Genomic DNA, 19,641 nt, shown 5'->3' on the forward strand with positions numbered 1-19,641 from the left:
ACATACAGCACCGTAGTTTGCGTGTGTTATTGCAGCTCGGTACCATTCGCCGAGCTTAGTTTCGATACCAGACGCAAACACCAACGGCCATGTTTTTCTTACGCTCGATAGCAAGTGGATCCTAGATACCATACTTGTATTTACCATTTAAAAAGTAATATAGAAAAGTGCACTTACCCAATCAAAATTTAATACATAGCTCCCCAGCTTTTCATATGATACCGAGGATATGAATTTGCCGAAAAGCGCAGAAGCGACGACACTGCTTTCTCCACTCATAGAGCAGGTACCTGCGGACAATTTGAAAACCAAGGCCTTAAGTAACAGTACATATCGTAGAAGTAAGGATTAGGCATACATCTGTGAAGGGCTAAAGTGCACGGGTGAGTTTATGTGGGCGCCAGCAAGCTTTGAATACTCCTATCTTACCTGATGGCTGCCCGTTGAGGAAATCTGTTAAGCAGCCAGCAAGTTCCTGTTGGGTGTCAGCGGAAAAGTCATCAAAGCTAGCGTCCAGATATTTTACTCTAGATATGGAGAAAAAAATAAAAAATAAAAAAAAATAATTCCAGACACAAAAATTAAGAAGACACATATCCACCATGAAATCTGTTAGGCTTGGACGTTTTGTCACCTGGAAGTACCACGAGTCATATTGGACATCAATTTTGACAAATCTTTGCAAGTCACTTATTACTCTTCCCTCAAAGGGAAAGCATGACATCGTGAAGTGGTAGTGCCAGGAGTCTACCAGGACTCACAGACAACCAAAATATTGGTTGAGTCTATGGTATCAAGAAGCACCACATGCCTATGTTTAGTGTCCACAAATGTTGAGTAAAGGCTAAGGAAACCTAGACATCTAAATCCTTATCTCCCGATAACAGGTATAGGAGTTACTTACATCACAAAGTAACCAGAACAGTCAGCAGAAGCCAAGATGGATCTCAGCACTTCACCATTCATGCAGAACAGGAAAGGTTGTATCTTGGCAGAGAACAGATCTGTCCAGTTATCACTCGTGAACGTGGCAAACGATGACTTCAGAGCAATGATTGCTGCCGACAGGAACTTGAAACCGATTTCTATGCTTGTAATCTTTACATTGCTCTACAATAGACAAACAACATGGCAGTGTGAGACCAGACGACACATTGTACAAAGAAAACTTTGCGGATCAGCTGAGTAACTGAGAAGGAAGGGTGGGTCCATCAAGAATCTCCAGGTTTGTATAAAGATCCACCGTACCGTTTGTAAGGCTGCAAAGAGGCTATCAAGGAAGGCGTTTGCGTCTTCAATCCCAAATTGCTGCACTCTACCCGCCACCTGGCACGCAACCTCTTCTCTCGCAATGTTCTCTACAGCAATTACTCCCAGTTGTTCAGGGCTCACAGTTTCAATGACCTCAATCTTAAGGGAAAAAAAGACACTTATAACTTATAGAGAATCGTCACATGAGATTATTGAGTTGCTGGCAGAAGATACTTACGCTATTAAAGTATATATTCCATATTTTAAATTCTGCAATGATTGCATATATGGAGAAAGATCCCATGTTTATATCGAGCCATTCCTGAGTCCTTATTATGCCTTCTCCACACCGAACACCTGAAACAATTCAATGTGCAATTTATGTAGGACAGTCTTAATTCTGTGAATTTATAGTGGTGGAGGTATGTAGTTATATCTATCTATCTTTCTTTCTTTGTTTCTTTTTTTATCTATCATCTTCTAGAACTGAACAATGCAGCTGAGAGTTATAGTCCGATTTATAGACATAATCCTGAAATTATCCTTGGAATCTTTACACTAGAGATATGGATTAGCGCCAAAGAATGGCCCATAGACTTACCGTTTACAACGGGAGCCATGCTGAGCTGAGGCCTTATACAAGAGTTGTATACGCTCTTTCTGGTGTCCTCCGACATCTGATTATGGACATTGACGAAGGCTTTTACGCTGTAAGTAAAAGCATTTTCAGAGGCAGCTAGTCATAAGAATCAGGGGGTTTTTCATCATATTTTGTCTATATGAAAGTTTTTTTTTCCAAAAAATTGTTCCTTAGATTTTTTTTACAATGATTTCCAGACGTATAAAGTCAAACGAAGGTTATCCATAAAGGGGTTGTATAAGACTAGAAAAAAAAAGGGCTCAAAAACAGCGCCATCTTTCTCTACCCAATTTGGTGCTGCAGCTCAGTTGTATTCACTTACATGAGGCTGAGTTGCAATACCTGACACAGCCTAAGAGCAAGAGGGGAGCTGTTTCTATGGGCAAAATATGGGACCATCAGAATAAGACTATGGATGGCTGCACCCATGGCAGAGTGATCAAACTTTAAGCTATCAGTATCTCATGTAGAATCTATTCTATCTAGATAGAATTCGCATACGTTACATTGATTACAGTGTATTTACTCACAGTGACTGATAGGAAGCACAAGGTAGTGGGAAGCCAAAGAGATGCATGTCGGATTCACTGATAACATAGAGGATATTCCTGAAGACAACCTGGAACCAGTAAGTCCATTGTTCTAATGTGAACGTGATAAATCCGCTGGAGATCACTTCAATTGATCTTGACATAATCACGCTCACGAATGGACTGTTTTGCAACTCGGCCTGCAATACAAGGGACATGCATATGGTAAACTCCGATCAAGAAGCCAGTAGACCCTGCAGTTTTACCATGGCCGGTCGATCGATTTCAATAACGGCATCTAACGCCTCACAACCAGCAGTGATTGGGCGTAAGACACATTTACGATGCCACCCTACTTTGGAAACCTACCGAAGCGACTAGATTCAATTGCACCAAAAAGTCTTCCACTTTCTGTGTTGAGTCCATGCTTGCAAAGATGGCGAGAATTATCCCCTCGTCTCTCAGTCCCCCCGAGGCAATACAGTAGTCTGCAGCTTGTGTACCGGAGAATATCTCCAGTACGCTAACCTTAAGAAAAAAAATCGTGTAACGTATAAATGAGTGTTTGAAATTATTTTATAGCATAATTTAACCCTGCTGTTGTCTTCGGTCAAAAACGACCGACCTTGAACTTCAATATTCTTTAAAATATTCAAGATGCGGCTCTGAAACCCATGGCCGACTGACCCATCCTCATTTAAGTCAATCAACCACAAGTTTCAGAACCGCATCTTGAACACCCCAAAAAATACCAAAGTTCAAAATCGGTCTCCCCAGACCGAAGACAACAACAGGGTTAAAGTGGCATAAGAATACAGAAGAAAACAATAAAACAAAACTTCATAATAGAACTCGAGCATCTTTAGCTTCAATTACTTACTGCGGAGAAGTCGGGGTTGTATTGTACAAATTCCAAATATGAAGCCATTACGGCGTATCTTCCATAGAATGAAGTTACCCATTCGCTACTGTTTCCTGAGTCTGTCTTACAAGCAGATCCTGGGAAAAGAAAAAAAAAAATTCTAAGTGCCAAGAAATCTGCATATTATAATATGGGTGATGTAATATGGATCCATCTTATAGAGTGTAAGAAGTTAGTGTAAGTCCATAATGGAGCAATTTCACCATTTCCTGCCTAAACTTGTGGTCTCCAACTTTCGACTCAGGATTCGGTACATCTACAACTGCCGGCAAATACTGAAATCCATAACTTGGCCGGAAAGGCTGGAAGTCATAAGTCTGCAACATCTATAAAGCTACAGATTGGAGACTAGTGATTTTCAAGTATTACCTGATCTTTCTTTCTGTGCCTCATTCAATTCTTTGATTTTTCTATACACAGAATCCTGTTGGCTCTTATCCTGTTTATCAAATACTTTACTGAAAGCGCCAACCCTACATGCGGAAAAACAAACAATCGTGAGTTAACAAAAATATCCCATATGCTTCGTTTTGGAGTATGAATATGTTTGTTATATTGCGACACCCGTAATAAAAACTTACAGGAGTCGTTGAGAATTGCAATCAGGGACTTGAATGGCGTCAATGGCTGTGGCAGTAATACTGGATTGGATAATTAAGGCATTTTCTGAAAACCATTGGAAGTCGGCTTCTGTTATTAGATGCATAGATATTGTTTTCCAGACAGCGGTATATAACAATGACTCGATATTGGCATCAGGTAATGACACAATGTCTTTCTAGAGAAGGAATGCAAAAAAAAGGAAATAATGGAATGTTTTGTACAAAAAATATTTAGAATTGAGAGTCCTCAGTGGTTGTTACCTTTTAATGGCTAACTGAAAAGATGGTAACAAATTGCGAGCTTTCGAGACTACACAGGTCTCTTCATCAGGCAAAGACTTAAACAAATGTTTTGTACGGTGTTTGTAACAAAGGAACAGAGGAAAGGAAGAGCTGGTTTCCTCAAATTGTTGAGAAAACGACTTTTGAAAAGTGTTGTTGATTGACTAGATAACAATTCCTCTCTCAAAGTAATTTTGGGCATTCGTGAATTAATTTCGTGTACACAGTAAAACCTGTGTTTGAAAAAAAAAGATCCCCAATGTAGATCGAATTGTAGGGACACTTCTTCTTTGAGTAGACCTCATCTTTAGAAAACCAAACTTCACCGCAGTTTTATTTATACCACCGTAATATACAAAATCTTACCTCTTTAGCAATCCTCGTGCACTCGACCAAGAAGCTAAAGATCTCGAGGTAGCCACGCTTTGCAAGTTCCACGAAAATCTGGATGGCTTCAAATTGGTTACTAATGGCGGTGCTGTTCATGAACAGGTTACCCAGTTGCTCACCACTGCACTTGGAGAGGACTTCATACTATTGGATATGAAATTCAGAAGATAAAGTACACAATTTAGTCAATGTACCAAAGTCAAATTCTTAGGTCGTTTAAGGATGGCAGCCATTGTGGAGCCAATGTTAGAAATAAATTATTCCAACTTTGTGTATTCTCTATAAATCTAAATTAAAGGCTTCCATTTGTTTTCAATGTCATCAAGAATGGTTAACCATCTACTCTTCCCAGACATATAAAGATAGAAGAGGGCTAAGGATCGGGCATGTTGAATTTTATTGCTTGGAGATAATGAGTCATCATAGGTATCCGGCATCTTGCTCCAATCTCCTGATTACAAACACATCTATGTTTGGCCTAGCCGAGCTTGCATGTCTATAGAAGGGGACGGTTGGGACAGATTGTGGTCTGTCAGAGTCAACCTACCACATTGAATTCTCTGTAATAGGCAACCATCTGATAGAAACTGGCATATCCAAAGAAGCCAAAGTAAACGTTTGTGACGTAGGTTATACTGTCCGTGTACAAGACTCCGCAGACATCTGTTGGATCACAAAAAGAAGGATTAATATCAAGTTTTTTTTCGTTATTTAAAGATATAATTTAGCTCTTAGTCTATATATATAGTATATGGTCACCTGATGATCCAGTGGATTGGGCATCAAGGTATTTAATCATTGCATCAAAAATTGACATTTTCATATCTTCGCTTAACTCTATGATGACACTGCTTAGAGCTGAAAAGCTGAAAAGATACACAATGAGTTGTATTATTATTTCATTACTAATACCTGGTTGTATTCACTTTATCGGGACAAGCAAGTCAGTACTTATTTATAAAGATCAATTATAGGGAACAATGAGCCAAAAACATCCAGTCTCTACCCCAAGCTTGGCCTCCATAGCCTTACTTGTCTTCAAAAATATAACTGACAGGGGAAATGCTGGCATTATGTAATTGACTATCAATATTTGTAGCTAGCTAGACCTTTGGGGGTGCCGAAGATGTCCAGTCATGTGGTTTTAACAAATATTAATATTAACGATATGTCAGAAGGTACCACAAAGGGCATCATCGACCATAAAGTGCATCCTGGTGGTCATCATTATGATCAAACCTGATGGACTATAGCAGGGATCCCCAAGAAGTGACTTGAAAGTCACATATGGCTTGCCGGCCTATGATATGTGGCTTGTGATTGTCAGTTTGGTGCATTATCATCAGGTCTAGCTAAGAGCTATGAAGAGCAGGTCTTCAGACAGTGACTTTTGTGAGTAGCCCTCACAAAAGAGCAGAACTGGAGCATCTACTGGAGTCGAAGAGATACATTAAGTGCTAAGTTGGAGATGGGATATTACTGCCAGATAGAGGAGGTGATTGAAGCTTGATATGATAGTGAGGTGGTAGTGCTTACTACGAGAATACCCAATGGGGGTATGGTGGGAACTCCTGGATGCAAGTATACTTCCTTAGTATTATTTCTGTGGGGAAGCTTTGGCCGTCATTATACCAATAATGGGGCTCTTGATGTCACTAATATAGTGGAAGGAGGAGCTGGATGTCACTATGTGGGGGAGGAGAGGGCTTGTGACCATTTTTCAGACCTGAATGTGGCACTCAAGGTAAGAAAGGTTGGGGACCCCTGGACTACGGTATAGACAGGCAGGGACGGACTGCTACTCACATGGATTGGTACACATTGCAGCCCATCTTTGCTGGGATTACGTCCAAGGCAGTCACAGTAACACCCGAAAGGAAGAACTTGAAATTTGCCCCAAAGAGTAAAATTTCTTCTGTTGACATTGAGTTCAGATTTTTTATCCAGCTTGTAAAGAGGAAAGTAAAGATCTCTTGTTGCACGTCATATGACATGTATTGGACAGTGAGCTACAAAACAAAGATCTTGGTGTCACTCCGGAAGAATTTTAAAAAAAAGTATTATGATGTTTTTATGAATACAGTATTAAGTAGTACCAAGAAAAAAAAATAATACTTACGCCTCCATACTTCAGGTTGAACTCAGAACAAAATGAGTATATCTCCGATGTAGTCACAACATTGTCGCCTGCATACATGGAAGTCAACACCATCCTGACTGACTCTACATTTACCAAAATGTTTTCGGAGCTGAAGATATACTCAACTTTCTGCGAGACGCTGGTGCTGTTGATGACTGAAATCTGTCAAGTAAAAATACATCATATTTCAGTTGAATTTGTTTTTATCAACCTATAGATACCTGCAACATCCCAGTGTGATGCTACAAAGGAATTGAATATTTTCCTTTAGAATCCCATAAACATTACAACTGATCACTGGGGACCTGAGCTTAGCTTACTTTTGAAGGACCATCTTAAAAAGTAAACAACCCCTTTAATATTAATATTCATTAATGATCATTACTGTATAATAACTTACAACGTCAAATTGAGGATAAATTGCTTCAATCTGCGCTAAGGAAACGACTGAGACGAAGCTCTTCAATGTACTTTCCACCCATACTGATGTAGTCTGCGAAATGCTTTCACATCCTTAAAAGACATGAAACCCAACAGTAAGAAAATGACAACGAAATGTAGATGTTTCTTTTACTTTTGTTCGCTAAGTTGATCACATGATTTATTAAAAATAAAAAATATAAATAAACAAATTAAATTTTTTCCCAACAGTCTGGAAGTTTTCCTATTACTCATATGTAACGTTGATACTTCACTATGACATTTACCGTTGAGATTTGGGGACATAAGAAGGTCTAGAATCCAGGATGCGATGTCCTTCTGGGTTTCTAGGGTCATGCTAGAGAATCCTTTGTCCAACTGATTCACACTAAAAAAAAAAAAGAATAATAGAAATGGCAGGATGTTAAAAAATAGTTTCGCGATTAGCAAAGAAATAGTACTCCATCCAAAACAGAGACATCATCTAAGTAAAAGCTTAAAAAAACATATTTGTGGTTGCTTCCAAAAACAGCGCTACACCTGTCCTTGGGTTGTGTCTGGTATTGCAAAGTGTGGGACCGAACTACAGTACTACACACAACTAACAGACAGATTTGGGGCTGTTTTTGGAACAAACTAACCAAGTTTTTCTTATCCTGCAGAACTCCTTTAATGGATTGGTGGGGTGGGGTCGGAGACCATTATCAAATATCCAGCTACCAAGATTATATCTCGTTGTATACTGCCCCTATTGGACAAACAGTCAGTAGATTTGGTTTCCAGTACCATCTCTATGCTGACGACACCCAATTATACACTTCTGCTCCTGATATCACACCGACCTTTTTAGAAAACACCAGTGATTGTCTTACCGCTGTCTCTAACATCATGTCCTCCCTCTATCTGAAACTAAACCTGTCAAAAACTGAACTCCTCGTGTTCTCTCCCTCTACTAACCTACCTTTGCCTGACATTGCCATCTCCGTGTGCGGTTCCACCATTACTCCAAAGCAACATGCCCGCTGCCTTGGGGTCATCCTTGATTCTGACCTTTCATTCACCCCCTACATCCGATCACTGGCTCGCTCTTCTTACCTGCATCTCAAAAACATTTCTAGAATTCGCCCTTTTCTTACTTTCGACTCTGCAAAAACTCTGACTGTTTCACTTATTCATTCTCGTCTGGACTATTGTAACTCTCTACTAATCGGCCTCCCTCTTGCAAAACTCTCCCCGCTCCAATCTGTCCTGAATGCTGCAGCCAGGATCATATTCCTCACCAATCGTTACACCGATGCCTCTACCCTGTGCCAGTCATTACACTGGCTACCCATCCACTCCAGAATCCAGTACAAAACTACTACCCTCATCCACAAAGCACTCCATGGCTCAGCACCACCCTACATCTCCTCCCTGGTATCAGTCTACCACCCTACCCGTGCCCTCCGCTCCGCTAATGACCTCAGGTTAGCATCCTCAATAATCAGAACCTCCCACTCCCGTCTCCAAGACTTTACACGTGCTGCGCCGATTCTTTGGAATGCACTACCTAGGTTAATACGATTAATCCCCAATCCCCACAGTTTTAAGCGTGCCCTAAAAACTCATTTGTTCAGACTGGCCTACCGCCTCAATGCATTAACCTAACGATCCCTGGGTGGCCTATTTAAAATTAAAAAAAAAAAAAAAAAAAAAGGTTCCTCGCATCATGTTCTCATACACTTTATGCAGTATTAGCCCTCTGTGTCTGTACTGCTACATACTTAGGCAGGTAACTGGTTCATGCAGCTTTACATGAACACCTGAGCCTTACACTATAGCTGGTCCGAATAACTAAAGCAATTGTTACCATCCACCTCTCGTGTCTCCCCTTTTCCCCATAGTTTGTAAGCTTGCGAGCAGGGCCCTCACTCCTCCTGGTATCTGTTTTGAACTGTATTTCTGTTATGCTGTAATGTCTATTGTCTGTACAAGTCCCCTCTATAATTTGTAAAGCGCTGCGGAATATGTTGGCGCTATATAAATAAAAATTATTATTATTATTATTATTATAAGTGTTCACTATTTCTAATAGGTTCTAATTTCCCTCCAATTCATCAGGTCTACAATAGATGCCATTTTGAGGAATTCCAATGAATTCGGGACTGAAAAGAAGAGTAGGAGTAAGGAGACAAACTCGCTCGATGCGATATATACATTTGTTAATAGGACTATATATATATTATTGATCACATGAATCCATGTACCCTTCTATTTGTGTCCCATTCTGATCATCGTTATCACTTACATGACCACCAGGGTATCGCAGTCCGCAACGACAAAGAACTGCAAAAGGGTCTTTGAGAAGAATCTAATGAGGTAGGAAATTCTGACTTCGAATAGTTGTATAATTTGAGCCTGGCTGTATGTTACTAGGCTGGTCTTTATGATGTTTAGGTAACTTTGAAGGATGAACTGTCCGACACTGAAGTTTAAAATGTTGATATTTTTCTGTGGGGAAACCAAACAAAAATATTGGTTAGCCTTGTTTTTGGTATCTCAGACCTCATTAATATCATAGACGTATACCCAGTGTCAGACTCAAGAACATTGGACCCACCAGAGGATTTGATTCTGAGGGCCCATCGTTCTCCCGCACTCAAGAGCCCCATAGCAGCTGCAAGTTTTGCACTATGAACTCTCCTGTAGAAGAAGCCAGGGCCCACCGGAGGATTCTCCAGTCCTCTGATGAGCCAGTCCAACCCATAGAAATATAAGACTAGCGGGCACCATTGCATCAACTACATGGAGCTGAAAAATATCTTCCCTCCTCTGTGCCTTCATGCTCTCGGCCATTCTGCAGAGCCAATAAGGATTAAGTGAATTGTTGCCATGCAGTCTCAACAAGAGTTCTTCATCTGAGCCATCGATCGTTCATTAACCATTTGAGGAGTAATTTCATGTAACATTTTAGAGATTTTGCAGCTTATAAAACCTACCTTTATGGCTGTTGCGGTGAACTGGGCAATACAGGCATCCACACTCTCGATTGGAAGCGTCTTCAGGTACGCAAAAACTTGATCAGCCAACTCTTGGCTTTCGTACACGTTGGCCACAACCATCATGTCTCCTATCTGTTCTACAGACATTGTTGAAAAGACTCCTTCAGCAAACTAAAAGAAAAGTAAAAATGGGAGAACATTATTGTGGCAAGTTCATTAAAGGGACATGTCCGCTTCTTCAGCCAGGTGTTTCAGCTACAGGTTAAAAAAAATAAACTGTAAATCAAAATGTCCAGGGTTTTATAATAAAAAAAATTATACATTTTAAATATATTTTTTAGAATGATCTCATTCACTTTTTAGATCTAACCTAACTAGCCATAGACGTTAATACTTACGGGATTGAATCCTCGGAAGTAAAATATGAGCAGTTCAAAAGTAAACATAAAACGGTAATTTCCCATATATGTTACCATGTAGTTCACAGTGGTGACATCTGAACCAAAGCATTTTGTGCCTAGGAAGAAGACAACAAAAGCGAGTATGAATCCTAATGCTTCCTGGTAATGGCAATAATGATTGATAATGGTGTAGATATTTTTTTTTTGCGTTTTGTATAATCGGCGCAATCTACTCACCCTTGGTAAAGAATGAGATAATGAAGTTGTAGACGGCATCCCGGCTTGTTTCGCCGGTTCCTTCATAGTTTCCACTCAGCCCAGAGATGCTGTAATATGACAGAAAGTTATTGTTTTTTTACTTTAAATTGAAATCATATTATATGTACCAACGTTCACTGGATATCCTTTGCTGTTGGGGCAGAGGTGTATTACTAAATCTATAACAGAACGCCTACCCAACATGCGCCATTTGTAATTCTGATCTTCCCATCTAATGTGGCTGAGGGGTATTTGGACCTTGTTGGGTAAGAGGGTTACGTACAACAACTACCCCTTTAGCCCATGTGGCTATGTCCATTGTTGGACTGGGCCTATCAGTAACTGACCTAACAGTAACTTTAGCTACATGCAAGTATTACATTCACAAATGTAACTGTTAAATGATTGATGAGCGGGATTATACCCTTGTATTGTGGCATATTTTTTCCTTGATGCGTTTCCCTCCTCTTGGAGCTGGTGTATGTGCCTTTACGAAAAAGACCACCCTTCCGCTGTGGGAGTTAACTAATGTTGGTCACATTCCTCATCTTCTTAGGATCAGCTCTGGATGGTTTGCTAAATAAATGATGATTGTGAGTTAAGTCTATTGTGCCATATGGCGGATTGGAGGGCCCACCAGGGGATTGGAGGGCTCACCAGGGGATTGGAGGGCTCACCAGGGGATTGGAGGGCCCTCCGGGGGATTGGAGGGCCCACCAGGGGATTGGAGGGCTCACCGGGGGATTGGAGGACCCACCAGGGGATTGGATGGCCCACCGGGGAATTGGAGGGCCCACCGGGGAATTGGAGGGCCCACCGGGGGATTGGAGGTCCCACCAGGGGATTGGAGGGCCCACCGGGGGATTGGAGGGCCCACCGGGGGATTGGAGGGCCCACCAGGGGATTGGAGGGCCCACCGGGGAATTCACGTGTCCCCCTGTAGACCTGACCTAGCTTGGTTATGTTCTTATGTTGCTCGATATTCTCCCCTAGATGCATCTCCTGCCTCTTGGTGTTTGCACCATACGAAACGGCCCATCCTTCTGCTGTCTCAACTAATTTAGGCCTTATTTTTCAACTTCTTAGATTCGGCTCTCCTTCTGTACCTCACTGCAATGTTAGCAAGCAATATGGAAGACACATCACAAGAGGAATGGGGGGTAAAAAAAAATACTAGATTCTCTGGTTCCAGGTTTTGATTCGAAGTAGAGTAAACCAGTTTCGGGAAGAGGGCTTCATTTTGATTGTTGGAACTTTAGCACTTTCTTTCTAATCATCCGATTGGATAAACGTTAACCTTTGTTTTACTAACCTATAACTCTATGACACGTGGCTACGTGAGAAATGAAGAAAAAAATACCCATACTAGGAAGATATGACTTCTATTCGGCATCACTCACACAGCATTGTAGGAGGCGCAAGAAATGTTCAATGGGATTTGAGCAAGGATTTCTACGTTGACCACTGTTGTCACGAACTGGAATCTGACGGCCCACCACAGGTACCATTGCTCTGGTGTGAATGTGAAATATTGCAAGGAAAGCTCTTCCGTCGTCAGTTCCAATAATTTTAGTTTTACTTCCACAGTGAACTGGTCAGCCTGCACAAAAGAAGCAAATGTGTTGGAAATAAATAAGATATTCTTTTTTTTCCTCAGAACCTAATAATAGGAGACATTTTTTCTGGTCATGGAAAAAAAAAAGAGCTGGTTGGGGTCTCACCGAGATACAGGTTAAACTTTAAAGGCATAAATCAACTAAAGTGTAACCCCAGAGAAAGGAAGCCGGACCTGCGCGTTCACAGAAATGTCTGACTACATCCGCGATGTGTGTGTGCGATGAGTGTGTATGTATATATGTGTACTAGCGGGTATAAATAATATAGTGTGTATGTATATATGTGTACTAGCGGGTATAAATAATATAGTATGTAAGCCTATGTGTCAATGTATGGATACATGTATGTAACTATGTGCTTACATATATGCGCGTATGTACATTTGTGTGTGTATTTATGGGCATGAATTTACATGTCTGCCTAGATGTAAGCGTGTATGTTTGTTAGTGTTTATCTATGGATAACTGTTTGTAAGCATGTGTGTGTTGGTATCAATGGTTTATTCTAGGTATTTTTTATTTGTGTGTGTATGCGGATATATGTGTGTGTTTATGTACGTACTGTATGTGTGTATTGTTACACGTATGTCTCTGTATATATGTATGTAATGTATATGTGACTGTATGTACTTTATATGTATGTGGATATCTATGTGTGTATATGTATGTACTGTATGTGTGTATGGTTACATGTATGTAATGTATATGTGACTGTATGTACTTTATATGTATGTGGATATCTATGTGTGTATATGTATGTACTGTATGTGTGTATTGTTACGCGTATGTCTCTGTATATATGTATGTAATGTATATGTGACTGTGTACTTTATATGTCTGTGGATATCTATGTGTGTGTATATGTATGTACTGTATGTGCGTATGGTTACATGTATGTCTGTATATATGTATGTAATGTATATGTGTCTGTATGAACTTTATATGTATGTGGATATCTATGTGTGTGTATATGTATGTACTGTATGTGTGTATGGTTACATGTATGTCTGTATATATGTATGTAATGTATATGTGTCTGTATGAACTTTATATGTATGTGGATATCTATGTGTGTGTGTATATGTATGTACTGTATGTGTGTATGGTTACATGTATGTCTGTATATATGTATGTAATGTATATGTGTCTGTATGAACTTTATATGTATACGGATATCTATGTGTGTGTATATGCATGTACTATATGTGTGTGTGTGGTTACACATATGTCTGTATATACTGTATGTATGTAATGTATATGTGTCTGTATATACTTTATATGTATACGGATATATATGTGTGCATATGTATGCACTGTATGTGTGTATGGTTACGTGTATGTCTTTATATATGTATGTCATGTATATGTGTCTGTATATACTTTATATGTATGCAGATATATATGTGTGTATATGTATGTACTGTATGTGTGTATGGTTACGCGTATGTCTGTATATATGTATGTAATATATATGTCTGTATGTACTTTATATGTATGCGCATATGTATGTGTGTGGATGCCATCACATGTACAGCATGTATTTGGCGTATGCTGGCATTTCTCTACCATTATCTATACACTAAGTGTATTGGTGTAAACACATTAAGATACTGAGTCTGTAATGTCATTACCCTTCAGTGAATTCAGTGCTATCCACTATGAGCCAGTGGGTGTTATAATTCAATTTATAAAGAGGGATGCCCCCTCACCAGCTTGCAACAAGCATTGGATTACCCACCATAACACAATAGGATCACCTATTAGGAACAGTGCAGCCAAAAAAAAAATCCAAATCCAGTGCATTTCTTCTATCAATATGCCTCCGATATTACGAGATGGGTATATTTTGTTTTATGAGTTGGAAATTCATTAGCAGTCCATAGACTTCTTCAGTCTGCCTTTTCATAGTTACTCAGACAATCCTTTCTTGACAATACCAAAAGTGTAGGAAATATCTATGTGTGCTGGAAATGTACGGCTCTCGGAGTTCCCAGTTCCACCTATTGCCTAATATTAGTACTGTAGACAATTGAACGTAGCATACACCATATTCAATTCATTCTATGTCGTTGGTTGAAAAACTGTAAAGTGTAAAACATTATGCGAAATGACAAAAACATAAGCGGGCACTAATGGTAGTTTTTTTGTTTTTTTAATGCAACCCAAATCACTAAACTTTCTGATCCCAGAGAGAGGGCACTTAAAATCCCCGAAAGTTATTTTTATATTTCGAAATTAAGTTTTTGCATTTGCGTTTTCCCACAACCTTAGAAGGGAAATTGTTGAATAAATAGAAGAAAGGGATAAAAAAAAAAAAGCTGCAATATTTACCGCCTAAAAAGGGTCAAGAGGATGTATGTAAAGCAAATCCAACTAGTAAAGTCCAATCACCCAGATCATTAATGCCATAAGGAAACCAACAACTGAAACTTCACAACTCTGTCCAATATATTTCTCTATCATTTTAAATGTTGAGTTCATTGAGATTAATTCTGAGGTTTGGATCATTGGTTTCCATATAATAACTAATTAGGAGACACCTGCACCACCTCTAATTTAATATAGCCACTAGGTTGATGCAAAACTATTGTTATGTAGCTAATAAAAAGAACAAGTTTGTGTTAAATGTTAAGCCAATGCTTAGAAGCAAAGATTGGTGTTAGGGGGGTATTTTTGTCTAAACCTGATGTTTAGTTTTAAACTTGATTAATATGTTTTTTAGGATTTTTAAGAATCTGTATAAATATATTTCACCAGTGAAACCCCAGTAAAATCCAGCATACTAATTAGTTGTAAAATGAACCATAACGACAATAGACCCAGTCAAACAGGTTAGACAGTAAGAGCTAATTATATCATCAGAAGGATGTGATTGTTCCATATAAATAATGCATGCACTGATTTTTAGAGGATGATTGTAATAATTGCAAACAAGTCTTTCCATAAGTTAATTGCTTTGTTTGTGAGGAAGTAAAAATCCCATACCATGTTTGCCAACAATAACTGATCGAAAGTTGACCAATAATTATTGTGAGATCAAACATTTGGAGTAATTACATTGCACAGATCTGAGGTATGTAGAACATTCCTTGGCATCAAGAAGGTGCAGGGATGGGTGAGGATCTAAATACCTTATATATTATTATATCACTCATTATTGTTTCTGCTGTCAAAACAAATTATAATATGGACATCAGAATCTTGACCAATACACAAAAATAAAAAAATCAGATTTTTAGGAACCGCAATGGGGTCCTTACCAGTCCAAAAGCAAACCTTATCTCTGCTTCCCTCTTGCTGCAAGGAAATCTCTTTACAAGATAGTAATCTGACTAAAGGAATGAATAAGTAATGCCTTCTTTTGTATCATTGTAATTCCATTATAGATACAATACAAAAGAACTAATAGAGAAACATAGGGCCCACTGTGACACCTGATGATAAATACCACATCTTACCTGGTAAAGAGACCGCCTTCGTCTCCTTAACGAATTCTGTAAACGATTTCTTGTTTCCTAACAAAAGGCAGTATTTTGTTTTTTCTTTTTTGTCAACTAAAGGTTTATTGTTTTTTTTATTTTGCTTGGCAGAAAATTGCGGTAAACTTGCTAGAATGAATGAACATTATTCTAACCTATCCCTCTACCTTCTGATTTTATAGTGATATGGATGCTTGCCGTGACATTTTTCTCATTTTTATATGCTTGTCGAAGTAAAAGGGTAAAAAAAAAAAAAACGACCCAGAATAATTTGCACACTCGTCATTGATTTGTGCTAGCTCTCCATTACACCCAATGTTTTAGAGACATAGAAAGGATTGTCAAGTAATTCTGAAATGGCACCTGTAAAATTGAATGGAAAGTATGCAATACAATAGCTTCAGGTTATTACCTCATTACGTAGTTCATTAAAACCGTCCCAAAAAAATCCACAATTCTCGATTGTCTTGACATTGTCGTTTTCAACTATGAGGTACCCAAAGATGGTCTCTATGAGGGTTACATTGCTGTGTGCTTCTGCTTCGGTGAATACTATTTGTCCGATCTGCGATGCGGAAAATTGATCTAATGCCAGAAGCTGTATAAGAAAGAGGAACAAAATGGAAAGACTTTTTTTTTTAACAGTGGACAATCCAAAAATATATGGACATTAACTGTGTTACGGTAGTTGGTTTGGCTAATAAGATTACAAGCTGATCTTCCAAAGGGTTTATGCTGTGATTCAATAATTGACTTCAAAGGTTCAGTAGAAAACAGAAGAAGACCCCAATGGATCTGAATTTAGGGACAATAATTTACCACTAGAGTCTATCAGATGATTCAAAAAGACCTTATTATACGTCCTATGTAATAACATTACAATGCAACTAAAGGTGGGAGGGAAAATGTTCTGGACCCCTCAAAATCTCTTCTTCTGGCGGGCTCTATGAACTTCAACCTATTATTATTACCGTAAGTCTAATTTTGATCCAAATAAACTTAAAATCTCAATGAAGCAGTTACTAAGAGCCTCATATTAGAGGAAAAGTTCAATCCTCACTTCACCCTCCTTCCAGCCTGGATCAATCTAAGACCCATATGTTATATAGCGTTAACATAGTCCACAGCGCTGCACTGAAATTGTCTTTACTTCTATCGGTTCAAAACATAAAATTCCAATTTAAACTACTTGTAATTTTTGGGGAGTCGGATTCAAAACCTAAGACCTCAGTCCGACAAAGCCACAAAGCTAAGAATCTGTCTCTCAAGAAAATCCATAGTCTCACTGCTCTTACCGTAAAGAATCATCATCTACGCTGATTTTATGCAACGATGTCGTATAGGAAATGTACTTTCAACAGAAATGGCTTTTTTTTTTAGATTGTGAGAAATATTTTATAACCAAAGTCATGACTTCCTAAAAAGATTTGTTGCTTTTTTTTATGCCATCATTGAATTGTATTCTTACCACATTAAAATCGGGATTCAGCGCCTTTATTACTGTAATACTGATTTCCCATTTAAACTGTTTGAAATTGAACTCAAGCCAATCGTCTCCACTTTGCACGCATCCTTTTAAAAGAGAAATATTAAAACTTAAGTAATTTGGTGAAGAAACAGAGTTACCAGAGACATTATACAAAATCGCCATCTGCATAGTCATTAACAAGGTGAGTTAAGGACCACCCTATTGTATTTCTAGAAGCCCAGAAAATAGCGCTACACACTTTGCACACAGATACGGTCTTGTATAGAGTTTCCCTGCCATTGTCTCATCTTTATGGTAATAACTGTACTCCATCCGCTCCTGGAGGGCATATAAGTCTACGGACATATTTCTGACCGTTAACAACCAATCGTTGCAGCTGCCATAAAGCAAACACACCCCAATTTGTGAAAATAAATAGCAAAGTTTTAGAAAAAAAAACAAATCTTGACTTATCTTCTATAGACATATTGAATACCGAATAATAGAAATACATAAAGCATTCTCGTTACATGTGGTCACTTACTGCTTGTGTCATTCTGAAGGTATCCTACTATCCAGTTGGCAACATCAGATTTTGTATTGTCCTCCATTTGCCCAATTACAGAGTCAAATCCTCCAACGCTAAAGAAGAAATGCAAGCAAAAAATTTTTAATACGGACTCATTGTAATAATTGTGGCAGCCGGCGTTCAGCCAAGCATTCGTTCTTAATAACTTTTATTCTTTGTAAAAATGAAAAGTTCGATTTTTCAAGATGTCTACTGTTCCTCATTCAAGAGGATTTTTACTTTTAGTGCATAAAAAAAATCTGCTCTGTCTGATGGAATCAGGACTGTGTCTACTAATGATCTATATGTCCAAGACATAATCATATACATATACAGTGGGGCAAAAAAGTATTTAGTCAGTCAGCAATAGTGCAAGTTCCACCACTTAAAAAGATGAGAGGCGTCTGTAATTTACATCATAGGTAGACCTCAACTATGGGAGACAAACTGAGAAAAAAAAAATCCAGAAAATCACATTGTCTGTTTTTTTAACATTTTATTTGCATATTATGGTGGAAAATAAGTATTTGGTCAGAAACAAACAATCAAGATTTCTGGCTCTCACAGACCTGTAACTTCTTCTTTAAGAGTCTCCTCTTTCCTCCACTCATTATCTGTAGTAATGGCACCTGTTTAAACTTGTTATCAGTATAAAAAGACACCTGTGCACACCCTCAAACAGTCTGACTCCAAACTCCACCATGGTGAAGACCAAAGAGCTGTCAAAGGACACCAGAAACAAAATTGTAGCCCTGCACCAGGCTGGGAAGACTGAATCTGCAATAGCCAACCAGCTTGGAGTGAAGAAATCAACAGTGGGAGCAATAATTAGAAAATGGAAGACATACAAGACCACTGATAATCTCCCTCGATCTGGGGCTCCACGTAAAATCCCACCCCGTGGGGTCAGAATGATCACAAGAACGGTGAGCAAAAATCCCAGAACCACGCGGGGGGACCTAGTGAATGAATTGCAGGGAGCTGGGACCAATGTAACAAGGCCTACCATAAGTAACACACTACGCCACCATGGACTCAGATCCTGCAGTGCCAGACGTGTCCCACTGCTTAAGCCAGTACATGTCCGGGCCCGTCTGAAGTTTGCTAGAGAGCATTTGGATGATCCGTAGGAGTTTTGGGAGAATGTCCTATGGTCTGATGAAACCAAACTGGAACTGTTTGGTAGAAACACAACGTGTCGTGTTTGGAGGAAAAAGAATACTGAGTTGCATCCATCAAACACCATACCTACTGTAAAGCATGGTGGTGGAAACATCATGCTTTGGGGCTGTTTCTCTGCAAAGGGGCCAGGACGACTGATCCGGGTACATGAAAGAATGAATGGGGCCATGTATCGTGAGATTTTTAGTGCAAACCTCCTTCCATCAGCAAGGGCATTGAAGATGAAACGTGGCTGGGTCTTTCAACATGACAATGATCCAAAGCACACCGCCAGGGCAACGAAGGAGTGGCTTCGTAAGAAGCATTTCAAGGTCCTGGAGTGGCCTAGCCAGTCTCCAGATCTCAACCCTATAGAAAACCTTTGGAGGGAGTTGAAAGTCCGTGTTGCCAAGCCAAAAGCCAAAAACATCACTGCTCTAGAGGAGATCTGCATGGAGGAATGGGCCAACATACCAAGAACAGTGTGTGGCAACCTTGTGAAGACTTACAGAAAACGTTTGACCTCTGTCAT

At 39.2% G+C, this 19,641-nt stretch overlaps 1 protein-coding gene across 1 annotated transcript in view; it reads right to left on the minus strand.

Moving 5' to 3' along the window:
- LOC138645365 (uncharacterized) overlaps positions 1–19,641 on the minus strand; it is a 43,705-nt gene that overhangs the window by 15,218 nt on the left and 8,846 nt on the right. The window contains exons 17-42 of the mRNA XM_069734620.1: positions 17,925–18,022; positions 17,381–17,484; positions 16,325–16,510; positions 12,218–12,417; positions 10,797–10,885; positions 10,557–10,675; positions 10,156–10,329; positions 9,465–9,667; positions 7,465–7,565; positions 7,158–7,270; positions 6,737–6,919; positions 6,424–6,626; positions 5,377–5,483; positions 5,165–5,280; positions 4,594–4,761; positions 3,925–4,121; positions 3,713–3,816; positions 3,302–3,420; positions 2,791–2,949; positions 2,422–2,621; positions 1,853–1,959; positions 1,490–1,608; positions 1,249–1,410; positions 905–1,110; positions 430–527; positions 178–290 (exon numbers count right to left, since the gene is read on the minus strand). Coding sequence (XP_069590721.1) covers positions 178–290; positions 430–527; positions 905–1,110; positions 1,249–1,410; positions 1,490–1,608; positions 1,853–1,959; positions 2,422–2,621; positions 2,791–2,949; positions 3,302–3,420; positions 3,713–3,816; positions 3,925–4,121; positions 4,594–4,761; positions 5,165–5,280; positions 5,377–5,483; positions 6,424–6,626; positions 6,737–6,919; positions 7,158–7,270; positions 7,465–7,565; positions 9,465–9,667; positions 10,156–10,329; positions 10,557–10,675; positions 10,797–10,885; positions 12,218–12,417; positions 16,325–16,510; positions 17,381–17,484; positions 17,925–18,022 — 3,748 coding nt within the window. The remainder of the gene's footprint in view (positions 1–177; positions 291–429; positions 528–904; positions 1,111–1,248; positions 1,411–1,489; positions 1,609–1,852; positions 1,960–2,421; positions 2,622–2,790; positions 2,950–3,301; positions 3,421–3,712; positions 3,817–3,924; positions 4,122–4,593; positions 4,762–5,164; positions 5,281–5,376; positions 5,484–6,423; positions 6,627–6,736; positions 6,920–7,157; positions 7,271–7,464; positions 7,566–9,464; positions 9,668–10,155; positions 10,330–10,556; positions 10,676–10,796; positions 10,886–12,217; positions 12,418–16,324; positions 16,511–17,380; positions 17,485–17,924; positions 18,023–19,641) is intronic.

This window comes from Ranitomeya imitator, chromosome 7, assembly GCF_032444005.1.
Source record: "Ranitomeya imitator isolate aRanImi1 chromosome 7, aRanImi1.pri, whole genome shotgun sequence".
In the NCBI taxonomy this organism is placed as follows: Eukaryota; Metazoa; Chordata; class Amphibia; order Anura; family Dendrobatidae; genus Ranitomeya; species Ranitomeya imitator.